General features: G+C 34.6%; 2 protein-coding genes across 2 annotated transcripts in view; one reads left to right on the top strand and one right to left on the bottom strand.

Moving 5' to 3' along the window:
* LOC111379179 (G-box-binding factor 1) overlaps positions 1 to 5,755 on the top strand; it is a 14,194-nt gene extending 8,439 nt beyond the window's left edge. Inside the window, exons 2-12 of the mRNA XM_023002520.1 lie at positions 1,066 to 1,212; positions 1,356 to 1,403; positions 1,500 to 1,586; positions 1,705 to 1,794; positions 1,986 to 2,161; positions 3,146 to 3,200; positions 3,396 to 3,444; positions 3,521 to 3,738; positions 4,104 to 4,181; positions 5,012 to 5,137; positions 5,415 to 5,755. Of these exons, the coding sequence (XP_022858288.1) occupies positions 1,153 to 1,212; positions 1,356 to 1,403; positions 1,500 to 1,586; positions 1,705 to 1,794; positions 1,986 to 2,161; positions 3,146 to 3,200; positions 3,396 to 3,444; positions 3,521 to 3,738; positions 4,104 to 4,181; positions 5,012 to 5,137; positions 5,415 to 5,516 (1,089 nt within the window). The 5' untranslated portion in view covers positions 1,066 to 1,152 and the 3' untranslated portion in view covers positions 5,517 to 5,755. The remainder of the gene's footprint in view (positions 1 to 1,065; positions 1,213 to 1,355; positions 1,404 to 1,499; positions 1,587 to 1,704; positions 1,795 to 1,985; positions 2,162 to 3,145; positions 3,201 to 3,395; positions 3,445 to 3,520; positions 3,739 to 4,103; positions 4,182 to 5,011; positions 5,138 to 5,414) is intronic.
* Positions 5,756 to 5,842: 87 nt separating this feature from the next.
* On the bottom strand, positions 5,843 to 8,194 carry LOC111379178 (scarecrow-like protein 15). The gene has a single exon (XM_023002519.1). The coding sequence runs from the start codon at positions 7,641 to 7,643 to the stop codon at positions 5,994 to 5,996; it is 1,650 nt and encodes a 549-aa protein (XP_022858287.1). The 5' UTR covers positions 7,644 to 8,194; the 3' UTR covers positions 5,843 to 5,993.
* Positions 8,195 to 16,881: the final 8,687 nt, after the last annotated feature.

Raw genomic sequence — 16,881 nt, 5'->3', positions numbered from 1 at the left:
GCTATTGTGAAGACACTTTTTCTTGTTGTCTCACTTTAATATATGAAACGGCACTTTGAATTTAATAGTAGAAAGTGCACACTATGCAAATAAGAAGTGTGAAATGTTAATGTAGGTGTGGTAGACCACTCTTTGCACACATGAGATCTATTCAATTGCCATTTGTCACAATCTATACAGAAACCTGACAATAATTTGACTGTTCATTTCAGAAAGTAACAATATGTAGAATAGACAGAAAAGGACGGAAACATGGCAATCTGCATTTATCTTCAATATATAAAGTAAAATCTGTTGCTGCTATCAGTCTTTATAATAATGCTATGTAACACGACCGGTGCTTAGCATTACCAAAATCTTTAACTGCGCCATATGTTCCATGCCTATCATTGACAATCATTCATTATTGCTGCTAATTTAAAAACCAGCTGAACTTCACGTAACATCATGAACTGGGACATCTCCTTTGTGGCTCTACATCTTCTACATCTAGAGAGGATATAAGAAGCTGCCCTGCCTTGATAGCAAAGGCATGAAGAGTTTTGGAATGGAGATAGCGGTTAACTCAAATGGGTAGAAATCTAAGGAGTTATTACGAGGTATTTAAAAAGATAAAAGAGGGGAGTAATGGAAAGAATGATTCGGAAAGACCACATGAGACTGAACCAAGATTGCCAATGGGTGCAAGAGTTCATTAATTTATGAAGAAGGTTATACAAACAGGCTGAAAAGGGATGTTACGGGCAGGGGTGGGGGAGAAATGGTTTCCTTTAGTGAATTGCTGAAGAATTGTGGATTTCCAATGAGTTTTGCAGTCATTTGCAGTAACTGTCATTCATGGGAGGAGATCTTTTATTAGCTTTATTCCATGCCATTAGATACTCATTAATGCTGCAGAACTGATTTATTGTAATGCAGTTTCAAGATATCTTGGATCTGTTGAGCAATCGCCGACACACTAATATAGATAATAGAAATTGACTTTGTCATTGATTTGAAAGTAGAATATTGTACATTTGTACTCATTGAAGTGACAATAAATTTCTCTTGTTTGATGTCAATCAGGTGCCTTTCTTTTAATTGACAATACAAGATCTTATACTGGCCAATTAAAGTGAGGTTAGACAATTGAGCCTAAAATCAGCTGCTCAAATGGGCACTGGACATGAGGGCACCCCTGCAAAATCTTCCACCTCTGCTACTACTACTCAGGTTCTCTCTTTTATTATTTTGTACATCTTAGCATTTCAAGGGCAATCATAATTATATGGTCCTTTTATCATATTTATGTCTCAGCTATACTGCAAACTAAATGCAGCTCATCCTATTTCCCCCTTTTTTTAATTGAATTTCAGGAAGCACCAACTACACCTGCATATACTGATTGGTCAAACTCTATGCAGGTTTCTGATGAAAGCTTCGGGTTTTCATTTTTCTTCGATACTTGTTTTATCTTACTATTTTTGTGTTCGCTTATTCGAAACCCTTTCATTTTCCAGGCTTTCTATGGTGCTGGAGCTACTCCACCTTTCTTTGCTTCAACAATTGCTTCTCCTACACCTCATCCCTACTTGTGGGGAGGCCAGGTGATTATTCTAGAATTTTGATTTCTAGATCTACCCTTATACCTGCAATAGTTGGACATTTTAAGACCTTTAGAATATATAGATCACCTTCCCATAATATTGCTCGATTGTTTTTCAGCATCCTCTGATGCCACCTTATGGGACTCCAGTTCCATATCCAGCTATATATGCTCCTGGGGGAGTCTATGCTCATCCCAATATGGCCACGGTAATTGAGATGCACAAAGTTTTGTTATTTAGTTGTTGGTGTCATTTTGTAAAGTATTGATTATGTCTGTTGTTTTTATGCATTCTGTCAACGATTTGAACATGATATCCTTATGGTCTTTCAATCAAGCACCATTTTGGTAGATGTGGAAGCGTCAATTATATCTTTATGGTTTGTTGTGCTTTCTTTAGACTCCAGGCGCTGTACATGGAATTGCAGAGTCAGATGGAAAAACAACTGAGGCAAAGAACCGTGCTTCAAGCAAAAAATCCAAGGGGACTTCAGGAAACCATGGATTGATTGGTGGAAAGACTGGAGATGGTGGGAAATCAGCTTCAGGCTCTGGAAATGATGTTGCAACACAAAGGTGCTTTTAGACAGATGTAATACAATTGTCCTATTCGATCGCAAACTTCATCTCTTAACCTTAGGGCACGTTTGGTACACCGTATAGGATTAGGGGGGATTGGATCAAGGTGGATTAGGTTGGATTGTTCTTAGTACGGCGATTGGTATCACACTGGATTAGAAAAATGTCTAAGTATTTAAAATACCAATTTTTTTTTGTGTATAAATAATTTTTCTTAACATCAATTTATTTTAAATTTTCTTAACATAAATTTTCTTAGTATTTTTTGCTTTTAAGTGATTTTTTTACTTATAAGTAAGTTTTTTAATCGTAGTAAATTTTTTACTTCTTAGTGTATTTTTCATTATAAGTGATTTTTTTGTTGTTACTTTTTTCGCTTAAAGTGTGTGTGTGTGTGTGTGTGTGTGTGTGTGTATATATATATATATATATATTTTTTTTTTAACTTACGAGTAATTTTTCTACTTATAAGTCTTATTAACTTATAAGTGAACTTCTACTCATGAGTAATATTATTTTACCTATAATTATATTTTTAACCTTATAATTAAAAAATTTCCCTTGATATAATTTTTTCTTTATATTATACTAATAATTGGTTTTTTGGTTTATATGTGGTTTTTTACTTATATGTTATTTTTTAACTTATAATTGAAATATTTAGTACTTACAAATTTTTTACTTTAATTCATAAAAGTGTGAAAAATTATACGGTTTAAAGTATAAACCCGTAGCATATTAGTTATATATGCTTGACTGCATTAATTCTACCAAACACCGGACAAGGATTAGATAGGATTAAATTAATCCTTATCCGGTCTAATACAATGTGCCAAAAGTGCCATTGATATATTTTTAATGTATATTGTTAGATTTAGTCCCAGATTACTATCTTGTTCATTTCAGATTTACTCTCTCTCGATGATCTTGTGATTTTGTTGGTTATCATAATGTATGATTGTAAAAATTGCTCATGAACAGCGCTGATAGCGGAAGTGAAGGTTCATCGGATGCAAGCGATCAGAATGATAACCAGGTTTGTTTTTCTGCTTTAGTGACCATACAATCTTATTTCACTCCAGTGTTCAAGAGTCTTGACAATCCCCTGAAACTTGATTTTGGGACCTGTGGTAGCAAAATAACTAACTCTTACATTAATGTGCCTCAGTCAAGAAAGAGCAAATATGATATGTCATATTCATATTAAAGTCAATCTAATTTGACATTTTAGGAATTCTCTGCAACCAAGAAAGGAAGTTTTGACCAGATGCTTGCTGAAGGTAAACATTTTTGCCTGTACACCTCGCCCCGGTTCTTCGTATTGTTCTCAGTCTGACCAGTCTATTGGTTAATCAGGAGCAAATGCACAGAACTCTGGTCCGGCTAACTTCCAGAATTCAGTACCTGGGAATCCTGTAGTTTCTATGCCTGCAACTAATTTGAACATTGGCATGGATTTATGGAATGCATCGTCTGCTGTTTCTGGGGCTATGAAATTATGCCCCAGTCAGACTAGTGTTTCACCAACTGTGGCTCCATCTCCATCTGGCATGATGAATGAGCATTGGATTCAAGTATGTTAACTCACCTTTTAATATTTCCAAATCAAATAGGATTATGTTTTAGTTATTTGTTTCCGTATTGTGCCTGTTGAACTTTATATGATTTCTGTTCAGTGGAGAAATTGGGTACCTTATTGATTCGACTTGGTGAATGCTGAAGCTGTAACCCCCTGTTCCCCACCTGTAAAGTATTGTACGACTTAATAAATTGTTCCTAGAAACAACTGCCTGGGTTTTTTTCTCGGTGGTGGTTTTGACATTTGGCTATCTCTTTGAAGTGGTCTTGTGGAGTTGTTCTAGTTTTCACTTTTGGGCATTTCGAGGACCAACACTTCTATACCAGAACTCATGTAGATTTTTGAACTTCAATTTGCCAGGATGATAGAGAACTAAAAAGACAAAAGAGAAAGCAATCTAATCGGGAGTCTGCTCGGAGATCAAGATTACGGAAGCAGGTTAGGCTCAGTTTCTAGTTAGCAATTTCACTTTGATGTTTCCTCAATAAAGTCTTTTCTTATGGCCTGTTAATCAATATATGCATGTGCATCCCCCAAGTATTGTAACATGTAATTGTGAATGGGATTTAGAACAGCAGGTGTGGTTTGGAAAGCAGACTAGTATAACTAGTTAATCATTGGTTATCTCAATTAACAATATTATTCTATTGTTATTCAACATAGAAAGCGATATAAAAATAAAGTTAAAGAAAAAATTCTTGTTTGTGGGCATACTTGGTTGGCCCAAGTTTATTGTGTTCTTTATTAGATTGCATTAAAGTGTGCAAATATTTGGCTTGTCTCTTCGAATTTGATTTTCTTTATTTTTGCTTGCTTTACTAGATTGCTTAATATTTGGACGACCCCAAGTCCATGAGATCAATGTTTAGCTGCTGCTTGTTTTGTATTAGATGGCATAATATATAAAAAAACTACCATCTAATTTCTATTATTGCAGGAAATTTATGGTGGCCATAGGATCTGAATTCTGAACTGGATCAGACTAGCTATGCACTCTTGGTTACTGTTGTAGTAATGAAAGTGGTAGAAATGTATCTTAATAAGCACAGAGAAGATTTTGAAACTGTAGTTAAGGAAAGAGAAGCTTTTCTTTTAAACATAGACCTGAGATATGTCCTCGAGCTTTCTCATAAAGTGCCTGACGGTGATGCTAGTATCTGTCTTTATGCTTCAATATTTGCAGTATTGCCTTCTTTCTCTTGAAGTGATCTGATTGTCATCATTTTTTGTAATTCCTAAGACATTCATATTGTTGTCACTTTTTGCAGGCTGAGTGTGAAGAGCTACAACACAGGGTAGAGACTTTGAGTGGTGAGAATCGCACACTAAGAGATGAGTTGCAGAGGCTCTCAGAGGAATGTGACAAGCTGACATCTGAGAATGACTCCATAAAGGTACTTCTTAAGAAGTTTCACCATTTTTTATTTTTAAAATCAGCAGTCTTTTTTATATATCATTCTTGAATCTTGAGGAAAAATTGCGTTTGAAAAATCTGCTGGTAGATCATTATCAAATAAATAAACAATAATACAAAAGTTCCGAAAAGTGTTCTATTTGTGTCCCCGTTGTTGGACCTTCCTAGTTAAGGTTTCTTTTAACTTTTGATCTAATAACCCCCTCAACAAGCACACAAGAAATATAGTAATGAGTAAAATTTTGCTGCTGAAACAGGAAGAATTAATGAGGGTTTGTGGGCCCGAGGCAGTATCTAAACTTGAGAACAACAGTCCAGTTAACCATATTCAGTCTCGTGGTGATGAAGGTAACTGTTAGATCAGGATGTTAGAGAGTAGATTATGATGTTTAAAGAGAGAATTTTTTCTATTTCCGGAGAATTTCATGACTTTAAGCTCAATTAAGTAAAGGATGTATTTTTCTAAGTTCCTAAGATATTTGTGACTTGAGGAAGTTTGTTGTTGTCTACTAATCTATACCATATAACCCCATTTACTGTAACATCAATCTGTGTTCTTCCAATGACGTTAGATATCTAATTGTTCACTTGGCTATTACACTCGACATAGTGATCTTGTTTTCTTCATTTATCTTGAAATGCATTTTCTGTCAGAACTCTAAAGTATGAATTCATCCAAGATACATAAACATGAAAGACTAATCCTTTTCAATATAAATTACAAAGAAAAACATAGTGGTCAGGATTAATATCCCCATTCCTAACCTAGCTTAATTACCTCAAAATAAAACCCTTATAGGGAGATTATTACTGATACTTATGGTAGTAATTATTTCCTAATACCTCCAAGCCGACGTGGCAACAAGTGGCCTATTGTGCCAGCAAAGCAGCATCTCCTCCTGCTGTTTTGCCACGTGGAATCCTATGATATTTGCTCTCCTTAGTAAACACTCAGCTTGAAAGTCAGCGAACTGACTGAGCCCCACCTGTCTTAAGCCGGCAGCCACTAGCGCTTCCTTCCATGGTGTATTGCGGCGGCTGGCCGCCTCTACTGCTTCCATGATCTTGGGAAGAAGCACAGAAGTCTCAATCCTTCTTATCCAATCAACACTACAGCCACCACTGCTTTTAAAGTTTGCAGCCTCTAGTGACTCGAATAGGCTGGAGTAAAAATCTAGACCATCAATCAGAGTCTGGCGAAATGACGGTGCTTCAAATCCCGTCTGCCCTTCACTCTCGACATACACCACCACGAGAGGTGAAACTCTGTGGAGATCATCGAGAAACCCAGTCCCAACATGCCTGAATATTGCCGGAGATAAAAGAACGGCGACATTTTCACTATCCATCAATTTGATGGCGTTGAAAGATGAATACTCAAATGTACTTATCGAAACAAAGTCTATATCCAGCCTAATATTCAGCTCACGTGCAAATTGAGTCAAATTCTCTTTGATCAGCTTTGATTCCATTGCATACTTTTCAGGAACTATAGCTGTAATTCGAAGCATTCCTGGGGTAAGTTTACCCAACTCAGCTTTATCAGCTAGCTCTTTCAAATACGAAGCCCAATGGCTGCCAAGCCCGATATCAAAGTCGATGATGTGGACATGAATGGAGCCCTCTAGGGCTTCAAGCACGGCTTGGTTAGCCATGAAGCTTGAGAACATGGGAACTGGGGAGATGCCTGAAAACATTTTCTGTGCTTTGATGGCCTGGATGATCTCTGAAGAGCTGGCAGGGTGAGTTTGTCGAGTCAACCCGGAGAGTAGGGATTGAAGGGCTTCCTTGAAGTAGAAGGCAGCTCTCTGGAGGGGCTTTCCGGTGGGAGATCTGAGCTGTTGATTGAGCTGTGCCAATGAAACCTGCCCAAGTTGTGGTGAGTTGGTCTCGAAGCACTCGGCAAGTCGGATTAACTCATCTACGTAATCGAATCCAATGTTCAAGTTGTTATTCAAGTTTTGGATTTCTCCAGATAGGTCAAATGGGTGGATGATATTGCTGTTATGGCTCAAAGGTGCAGGAGAGTATGTAGTGGTAATATCTGAGAGTATACTAAATTCAGATGGCTCAAACCGAGTTGATGAATCGAAGGAGCTTACAGGTGGGAACTCGGGGATTGATGAATACTGCTGATCACAGTGAGTACCAAGTTGAGAAATAGGTTTTGAAACGGGGATCGAATCGTCATCCAAACCCAGTTCTCTCATCAAAGAATCCCAAACCTCAAAGTGATGGTTTAGCGCATGATCTCCCAGTTGAAGAGGATCATCTCGAATTGTTGAAATATTAGCTGTAGCACAAGTAGATATGACCTTTTTAGCAACGGGACTAGGGTTTCCACAGAGTTCAGGAACCGATTTTGGCTCGTAGAGGGAGGTAGTAGGTGCGGTGTTGCCCCGAGAAGTGGTGGTCAGGGTGGTCGTAACCACTGGTTTTGAGTTCAGTGATTGGTTGTGATTATTTCCAGAAAAGGTTACTTTCATTTCTCGAACGCAAGAAAGGGAAGACGAACAAAACCCTAATCACTCTCTCCTCCAACACAAGATTTTCTTGATCTTTCAATGGATTTTTCTTGTTTTGTATTATAGAAGTTGAAAATCCAAGGGGGGCTTTTGTGGGTGATGATTCTTGGCTTTTTATCTTTGCGTGCATGGGTCGTATTTGTTGTGGGTGGGGCATGATATGGCACGTGTGAATGAAAATAAAGTGATGTAATGGAGATATACAAGTGGGGCACACAAGTCTGAAGATTAGAGAATTGATAGATATATATCTCTTGGAGGCTTCTTGTTGAAGGCTTAGAATCTACACTTTGTTGTGTTACTTTCTAGGATTCTTGATCGATCAGCTTCATTTGGTTTGTTGACCGATTTGATTTTTCTTGCATCAAGTGGATTTTGAGTTGATTCACGTTATTAGCCTTTTCTCATCTTAATTATTCCGATCTTTGTAGAACAATCATTCTCCTTTGTTGTACTAATCTCGAGGTTTATTTCCAATCCTTTTTGTTAGCAATAAAGTTAGTTGTACAAACATGGTTGATAAACCGTGTTTTGTCAATCTAAACCTCTGATGTAAAAAAATAGTTTTTGAAATGGATGAATAAGATGTTGCCAAATAGGATATTGTCAACAATGATTAAAAAAAAGGTTGAACTCCAACTTTGAGGGCCTCCACCGTTTCGTTCCTAGAGTTTTGTGAAGGAGGTAAATCGCGGGATGTGTCCCAACAGGCTAGGGAACAAGAGCTGCTTGTACACTGCGCTTACAAGGAGTCCAATTCCACATTTCAGGAATAGCGTTGAAGGAATTCTGTCTAATATTGCACATCAAACATGTTCTTGCTTGTGTAAAATTGAAGGAATCTAGTACATTTTTAAAATAGATATTACTTTCACGTCCCAATTTTTAAAAGTTGGGTTACTTTTTAAGCACGGTATTTGAAGAAATGCCAAGCCGTGACCCATTAGGGCTTCTCATACGTTCTATTTCTGAATAGGGAAAAACTGACATTTCTTACAACTGGGGAGGTAAAATCCCACTTTTTCATGCTTTAATGGAAAAGAAAAGGAATTTCCGAATCTAACTTAACTTTGCTGGGGGACTTCCATAGACCATCTTATTTATCACAGCTCTTTAACTAATTTATTCCCTTTTGTCAAAGGTTTCTATCATTCAATTTCAATATATGAATATGGACCCCACGTGATTAAAATTGTCGACGTGAATGGTAAAATCACACGTCTTTCAAATAACTCAAAGTTAGAAATAAAGTCATCCAATCTCTCAACATTTCTCTACAATTAATTCAAATTCGCATGCAATTGTAATGTATAAAATTTACAACTTAAGGACTCAAATTCACATATTTATAAAGGTTGAAGACTTGGAACATCATTTTTGAAAGTTGGGGACACCACTTGAATTTTTGCCTAATTTTCATGACCAATAGTACTGGTTTCTTTAAGTGCGAACCAAGCAGTAGTTTGATGCCTGTTTTAATTTTATTTTCTTTATTATTTAAATTTTTAATTAACTTGAATTTTAAAAGTGGCAATAATTTAAAAACGAAAAAATAAATAATAATAAAAATTGCATTGTGTCACAGACTTGATGAAGGCAATTGAAGCTGGCAATCAAGCAAGAATATATTCTGGTGGTGTAGTAGGGTCAGCAGGCGGAATTATAATTGGCCAACCCATTTTTTCACGTACGTGCCATAAAGAAAGACAATCAATATTGGGGCCTTTCCCCATGCTTTTGTTTTCAATTTCAACTTTTGAAGAAAAGCTTGTATACCTTTTAAAAGCGAATTTAAAGATAAAATAAAATTCTTTAAATACAAAACGTTCTTTATTTTAAAGAATTTTTAATGCTTAAAAATATAGGGTAATTAGTACAAAATATTATTATATTTCAATGTTATTGTGCAAAATTTTCAAACCTTTCATTTTTTGGCATTTTACCTTTATTTTCATTTTTAATTGTAGAAATCATTATTTTCATCCAATTTTTTAATAAAAAATGTAAAGTGACAAATATACCCTCCTATTTAAATAAAATAAAGAAAAATTAAAGAAAGAATTTCAATTGTACTCCTAACTTTTTTAAAAAGTACAAATGAGTACAAATAAATTATTAAACATGTAATTACTATAAAACGTCCATACTTTTCATTTTTTGGCATCTTCATAATTTTTTTTCACATTACACTGCAAAAATTATCTTTTTTATCTATTTTCTCAATTAAAAGTTGTAAAACTATAAATACACCCTCCTATTTAAATAAAAAAATGAAGAAAAAAACACATTATAAATTACAACTATACTTCCAAAATTTTCAAAAAGTACAAATAAGCCTCAAATAAATAATTAAAAAACAAAATAATTTATATTTTTTATTTTTAATTTTTAATTAATTATTTTAAATTTTTTTTTTTTTTTTGAAATTTTTGGAGTGTAGTTGCAATTTGTTTTTTATTTTTATTTTTATCTAAATAGGAGGGTATATTCATCAATTTACACCTTTTCATTAAAAAACTGGATAAACATTACGATTTTCGCAATGAAATGTGAAAAATAAGGTTGGAATTGTCAAAAAATGAAAGGTAGGAACGCTTTGTTCTAATTATGCTTTTAATAATTTATTTGGATTAATTTTTACTTTTTAAAAAAGTTTGGAGTGTGATTGCAATTCGTTCTTTAATTTTTCTTTTCTTTTCTTTTTAATTTTATTTACATATGAGGATATATTTGTCATTTTACATTTTTTAAAATTTTGGATAATAGAGATGATTTGTGCAATGAAAGGTGAAAATAAGGGTGAAAATGTCAACAAATAAAAATTAGGGACGTTTTGCACAATAACATTGAAAGGTAAGAACGTTTTGTGCTAATTACCCGAAAAATAAAAATGGAAAAAAAAATGTGGTGTACTTATTATCCCAATACTACTTCTCATTTTTTTCATCCTTTAAACATTTTCACTAATTCTAAAACAAAAATTTCAGTATCTTTTCGTTACAGAGATTTTGCACCGGGTGCATTATAGGTGGAAAATATTATATTTTCGTCACAGAAAATTTGCACCACAATAACCTTTTTAATTGCTTTTAACAAGATTTTAATTGTAACATTATGTTTGATTCTTTAAAGTAAATTCAGACAATTTACAGGAAGATTCCATGTTTGACTTCCCATCATCCTCTCTCTTTTTTCTCATTTTTTTAATGGTTTTGATGTGTTATAAATGGAGAGAAATTCATATATCTGCATATGCAAAAATCCAAGGAAATTGATAGATCTCGTACACAAAAATCCACGAAAGCTGAAACATAAATTAATAATTTTAAATGACTGTTTTAAAATCATAATTAATCTGTTTGACTCAACAAAAAAAATTAGATCCTTGATTTTCAAACTCGACAAATAAATTGAAAAAATGAATTCATTTATAGTGAGGAAAAAAATTATCTTGTCGTCGAAAAAATTATAAACAATGAAATGTTGAGAAAAAATGAAGAAAGAAATTAGGTATTACATTTGTGGTGAAATAATAATTTATTTAATTAAAAATTATTTTAAAATTTTAATTATGTAATTTTACTTATGGATATTTTAGTAAATAAGAAAATTGTGGTGTACTTAGTAAAATTTGTAGTGTTAATATAATTACCTAATAATTTTTCATTCTCATGCTATATTAGAGTGTGAAATAAGACAATTCAAACATGCTTGGTGAACTTAGAATGTCGAGGGATCATCTAAGTTCAATTAAGAAAAAATATTCCACAAGAGTTCTTTTGTTGGGGGCAATGGTGAACCTTCATCTTTGGTACCTTGATTAGCGGTGGAGTCAGCACTTGGTGAGCACTGATGACTACCTATGTTGGCTCCATCGGTATTAATTTTTTGACCCCTTTCTTTTTTTTAAAAAAAAGGGTAACCATTGCATTCATTGGCCAAAATGATAAAGGCAGGGAGATGAAGATGGGACTTTCGAAAGTCAAAACTAATGGGAGAGAGAAAAATGTGAGTAGTGTAAAAGAAAATTACCATTAAGATCTGTTGACCTAAAAAAAAAAAAAAAGGGACCCACGAAAACTCATTAGCTCCAACAAGCAAATTTAATGCAATATATAAATAACCATACATGGATTAGGAGGACTAATATCAAGCCTCGGCAAACAAGGCTCTATCCATCGCCACGTGGCATTCATTTGTCAACGTCCTCGTTATCAAAACTAGTTAAATATAGTAAAGAGGAAACACTTGCTAAAGTTGCCAAAACTCCCGACGAAGCCCTATACACGAAGCCTTTGTTCCAAAGCCCCTTGCCCCTTAGGGCTTCAGATCGGAAGCAGTTTTCAAGGAGATCTTCAATATCTGGCCAAAAATGATTGACGTGACAATCTGTAAATCAGTAAGTCAAACCTAACAAATTATTAAATAAATTTTGACAACTTAGGGCAACTCTTAGATAATTCAGGGCAAGTGGATGACGGGACATTTGTGATGGGATGTCCCGATAGGTTAGATGAAATCACATGCTCTTCATCCAATAGCCATAATTTCAATTGTAACACTATAAATACCACTCATTGTACCACTTAAAAGAATAATGCAACTATAACTCAAGATATTAAGGCTTTGTTCTTACATCCTTTCTCTCTTAACCATTTCCCTTTGTGAGTGTTTATACTTGATTCTTATATTTTGAGTTTCGATATTTGATCGATTCACCCTAGTGCTCAAACATTTTGTTGGCTCACCACGTGAGTGTGAGTAGGGCCCGGGTTTATGTTGGTACCTTTTTTGAGGTCAACAAGACCCTCAATTTATTACAAATATATCAACTATATATATATTCCATGTACTTATTCTCTAATATACTTGTACTTTTTAATGTTCATCTACCACTACAATCTATATTTTTCTTCCAAGAATTCCAAGTCAGTGATAGGTTCCAAAGAATTTTTTTGATATTATTTAATTAAAAATTAATAAACAATTTCACTATTGCTGTTGTTGACGATCAATGGTCCACAGTCAACGATCGCTTTAACTCACTCGAGACCCTGAATTTGCCGCTAACCCTTACCCTGATTCTGACCCTAACCCCACTATTTATTTCAAAATCTAATTAGCAAATAAGCATTCACTGTCTTTTAGCTCTTAATTACATGTTCAATCATACCTTAATCAGGATTATCATCTTGTTAATGTTTTTCCTTCTTGCTTTTCAATTTGTGATCAATCTATACTGTTAACCTCGCGAATTGGACCTTCCACTTGGCCAATCGAGAGCCACTCCACGTGTTCCTCCCTGTGCTCGATAACAAATGGTTAGAAGCACACAGTCGGAACCAGCAGGAATGGTGGCGGTCGCATACACTCCAACAATCAAGTTAGTAGGCGGTGATCGAAAACGGTGTCGAAATTGTGCAACAGAATGGGGAAGAGTATCTGTATTACTTGGCCGTGGAGTGTCAAATGTAATAGAGAGAATTTCATTACCTTGTCCCTTGCAAACCCTTTGGCATTTTTAGGCAATGGGCACCGTTGGATGTGGGACATGTGTATACATCTGACGGTGTGAGGCGTCCGTTTATAGGCGTCAATCAGCCGCATCTACAGCGGGTGAGTAATTAATTTATCTGAGTTATGAGTTGACATAAAGTTAAGATGTCACATCAATCAATCCATGAAGGTAAAAGAGGATCCTAACACAAAGATCTCTCTAAAACTGTCGGCAGAGAAGTCTCTGCTGTGGTGCCTCGAATCCACTTACACTTTGGTAAAGGGGTGGGCGCTTCAGCAATCGTTTTGGATGATGACTGTGCCTTAATCATTAGGTTCGGCCGAGGCATAATGAGCTCATATCACCTCAGAACCACTTCAGCTGGACAGTGGTCCTCACCTTGGCATGAGGCGCCGAGGTGGAGTTAGTGAAGGGCCTCACATATACTATAATTTTAGCTTGAAGTTAAATCGTAGTGAGACCCTTCTTCCTTCTCACTTCAATCAATTAACAATATGTTTGTGAACTTTTGAGAATTTGTCACACGTAACTTAACTAGGAAATTTTGTATCCTTTGTGAACGACCTTTATCGTGCAAGATCTATGTTCGACACCACAACGAAAATATAGAATTTTTTTTAATAAATATAGCCCCTCTCAGTTTTTGCTAAAAATCAGGTTTTTAGTAAATTTTGATAAAAATTGATGAAATGTACGATTGAAAAGTTGTTGATCTCATAAAATATATGATTAAAATTAATTGTTAATTTTAACTTATTTTTTATCAACTTTTTCACTAAACCAAATTGAAATATATAAACAAGTACACATGCACGATGAAATTAAAAGTGACCATCAAGTGGCTTATTACTAGCTTTTTATTTATTTTTTGATGAACATTCAAAGTATGACCAATTTGAATGAGATTGTTTGTGGGTGCAGGGTATGGATGATGATTCTTCAAGAGATTGGGTTTATTTTCATAGCTCAACTTGTCCTCATGCATGCCCTCGTCCAGTCAAATCTTGCTTTTTGTAGCTTCTCTAATTTGGAACCACATCAGAATTTCAGCATTATTATCGTAATTTTTTCATTCTACTTATTTTCGGGGGTTTACAATTTCCAAAGTGATAGAATTTCGTTCTCAATCTACATCATCTAGTTGCAATGAAAGATAAAGTTTATTAACAAGAGGCTACAAATTTTATGCATCCTTATCACGAGTTACACTAACTAGAAAATTGAACGTAAGCAACATTTCAAGATAAGCAAAAATATGCGCTCTATTCTTCTCTTTCCATTCAATTATCTATCTACAACTTTTATACATGACCATTTGGTGTATTGGGCACTGGATGTCTAGAGGAAATCTTTAACCTATCATAGAGGATATTCTAGTAATATTTTCAGTATTCCCTCAGCAAAATCAGGAGGTTGAAAATTAAAGTCGACATTCAAAAGTTGATCCAAGGGAATACAACCAACTTAATCCAATATAATATATTATTATTATTATTATTTTAATTATTTTTATTTTTATTTTTTTATGACGGGAAAACCCGCAGTCGCTACCCTTCGGATGCACACCGAGTAAACCCTCGGACTGATGCAATAGTCTGCAAACCACACTAGTCAGGTAAACCACACTAGACAAACACTGTATGACAGACTCGATCGAGAAAGTGTTCATAGGAGGAATGAACGAAGCCTTCACACTCATACAGTATATTCCACCAACTTGACCATCTAATGAGGGACAATATATATTATTTATACTTATTATTATTGTTGTTATTTAAATGAAGTTTGACTGTTGACATTAGATTGGGGGGAAATATCCCACTTGGTAAGGTCTTTATGATGTGATGAGATTACAATACTGGCCAGGTTGAGCGACGTTTCATTGAGGTATTGTTTGGGAATTTATTTTTGGAATATTACACAAAATCTGACTAACTTTTGAATTATGTGACATAAGATAAATATTCTTCTTTTCCATTTTCTCTTGTCTTAAAATAGTATCATTATAGATTAATTAATTTGGTTCATTTACAATTCATGAAGTAAAATATTTTTTCAGTTCTGTAATTTTTATTTTCTATGTTTAGTAAAAAATAAATAAAATATATAGGTTTAAAAATTAATTTTGAACTTAAATTATAACAAGTTGGATTTGAATAAGGCTCTCAAATGAAAAAAATATCGAGTTTAACCATTTATGCAACAAAAGAATTTTTTTTTTATATAAAGGTAAAGGTGAATAGAAAATGTATATCTATTTGCTTATATAGATAAACTATAAATGTAAAGTTATATATATATATATATATTGTTCGGTTAGATCAAATATAAATTATAAATTAGTTTAATTTCCACTCCACATTGCCTCGTTACAAATGGGGATTTCTTGAACGCCACTAATTATTTATTTATTTTTATGTTGTTCAGTTAGATCAAATATAAATATAAAATTATTTTACCTGAGTTTAGGGTGACAAAATTGCATATCCAAATTACATAATCACAAATGGAAATTTCCTGAAATCTCCCCTTATCTTTGTGTTCTATTTTATTAATGTTTTCAGTTTAAATTGTATTTAAATAATAATAATAATTAATTAAATGGGACGATGAATGAAGATTTTATCCCCAGCCTCCCGAAAATTCCTAATGAGATCAGACGATTGTGTAAGGGACGAAACCTCTTGAGACAAAGTCCCAAAAAGGGGGTGTTCTTTTTATTGGCGATGAACTTTACAATTGGAAACGGAAAACAACGTGCCTCCAAGGGGCGCAAGCACACGAGTTACAGAAAAGGAAGTGTTTAAGTCTAAAAACTAAAGGAATGAAAATTACATATTCTCTGTTCGAGAGTTTTGGATTCGGTCATTTGCTTCTAAGTTCTTTCTCCCTTTTATACTTCATAGGCGATCCCTTTGTGATTAACTGCTCTAAGAAAACTGCTTGATCGCCCTATAACTACCCACTTTCTTCGTAGTGGCCATTTTGTCATGAAACGATTGAACCCTTTGAGTCGTGGAACGTGATAAGGTTACTTTAGCAACTGCCTAGCAACTGCCTCTTCTTGATAATCATAATGCATTATGTTTGTTGATACCTTGGGCGACTTGAAGATTTGGGCAAGACTCTGGGCGACCGTATGCCACTCTATTCGTTCAGATTCTGAGCGACTTGCAAACTTGGGCGATGGCGTTACCGTACTATTGGGCCCCTTATTTGGGCATCCACCTTGATTCGTTTAATTTGATTTCGTTCTTTGGGCCATCTGATTCGGGGATCTTCCAATTGGGCTTTACTTTCACCTTGATTCGTTCAATTGGATTTCGTTCTTTGGGCTATCTGATTTGGAGATCTTCCAATTGGGCTTTACTCTCTGGGCTGTTCGATTTGGGCTGAATTTTTATGTGTCAACAATTACCCCCCAATATGGCAGAATTAATAATAATTATTGAATTTTGCCATATTCACTTCACGTCTCCAGCAACGTTCGCGATTCCCAAAGAATTTCAATCATTGTTTCCTTCTATAATTTGAAAAGGTGCGTCGCTTCGCAAACCCTTATAAACTCCAAACACGCCATTTTACTTGTATCTTTTAGACTCTTGTAATGAACGTTTGGTAATAAAGAACTTTATTTGAACGTATTTCGCTCTGTCTTTATTATTTTTTGATCGTCCAGAA

The sequence above is a fragment of the Olea europaea genome, unplaced genomic scaffold (genome assembly GCF_002742605.1).
Source record: "Olea europaea var. sylvestris unplaced genomic scaffold, O_europaea_v1 scaffold1941, whole genome shotgun sequence".
NCBI lineage: Eukaryota > Viridiplantae > Streptophyta > Magnoliopsida > Lamiales > Oleaceae > Olea > Olea europaea.
The sequence above is the reverse complement of the archived record's forward strand: the minus strand, read 5'-3'. Positions and strand labels throughout refer to the sequence as shown.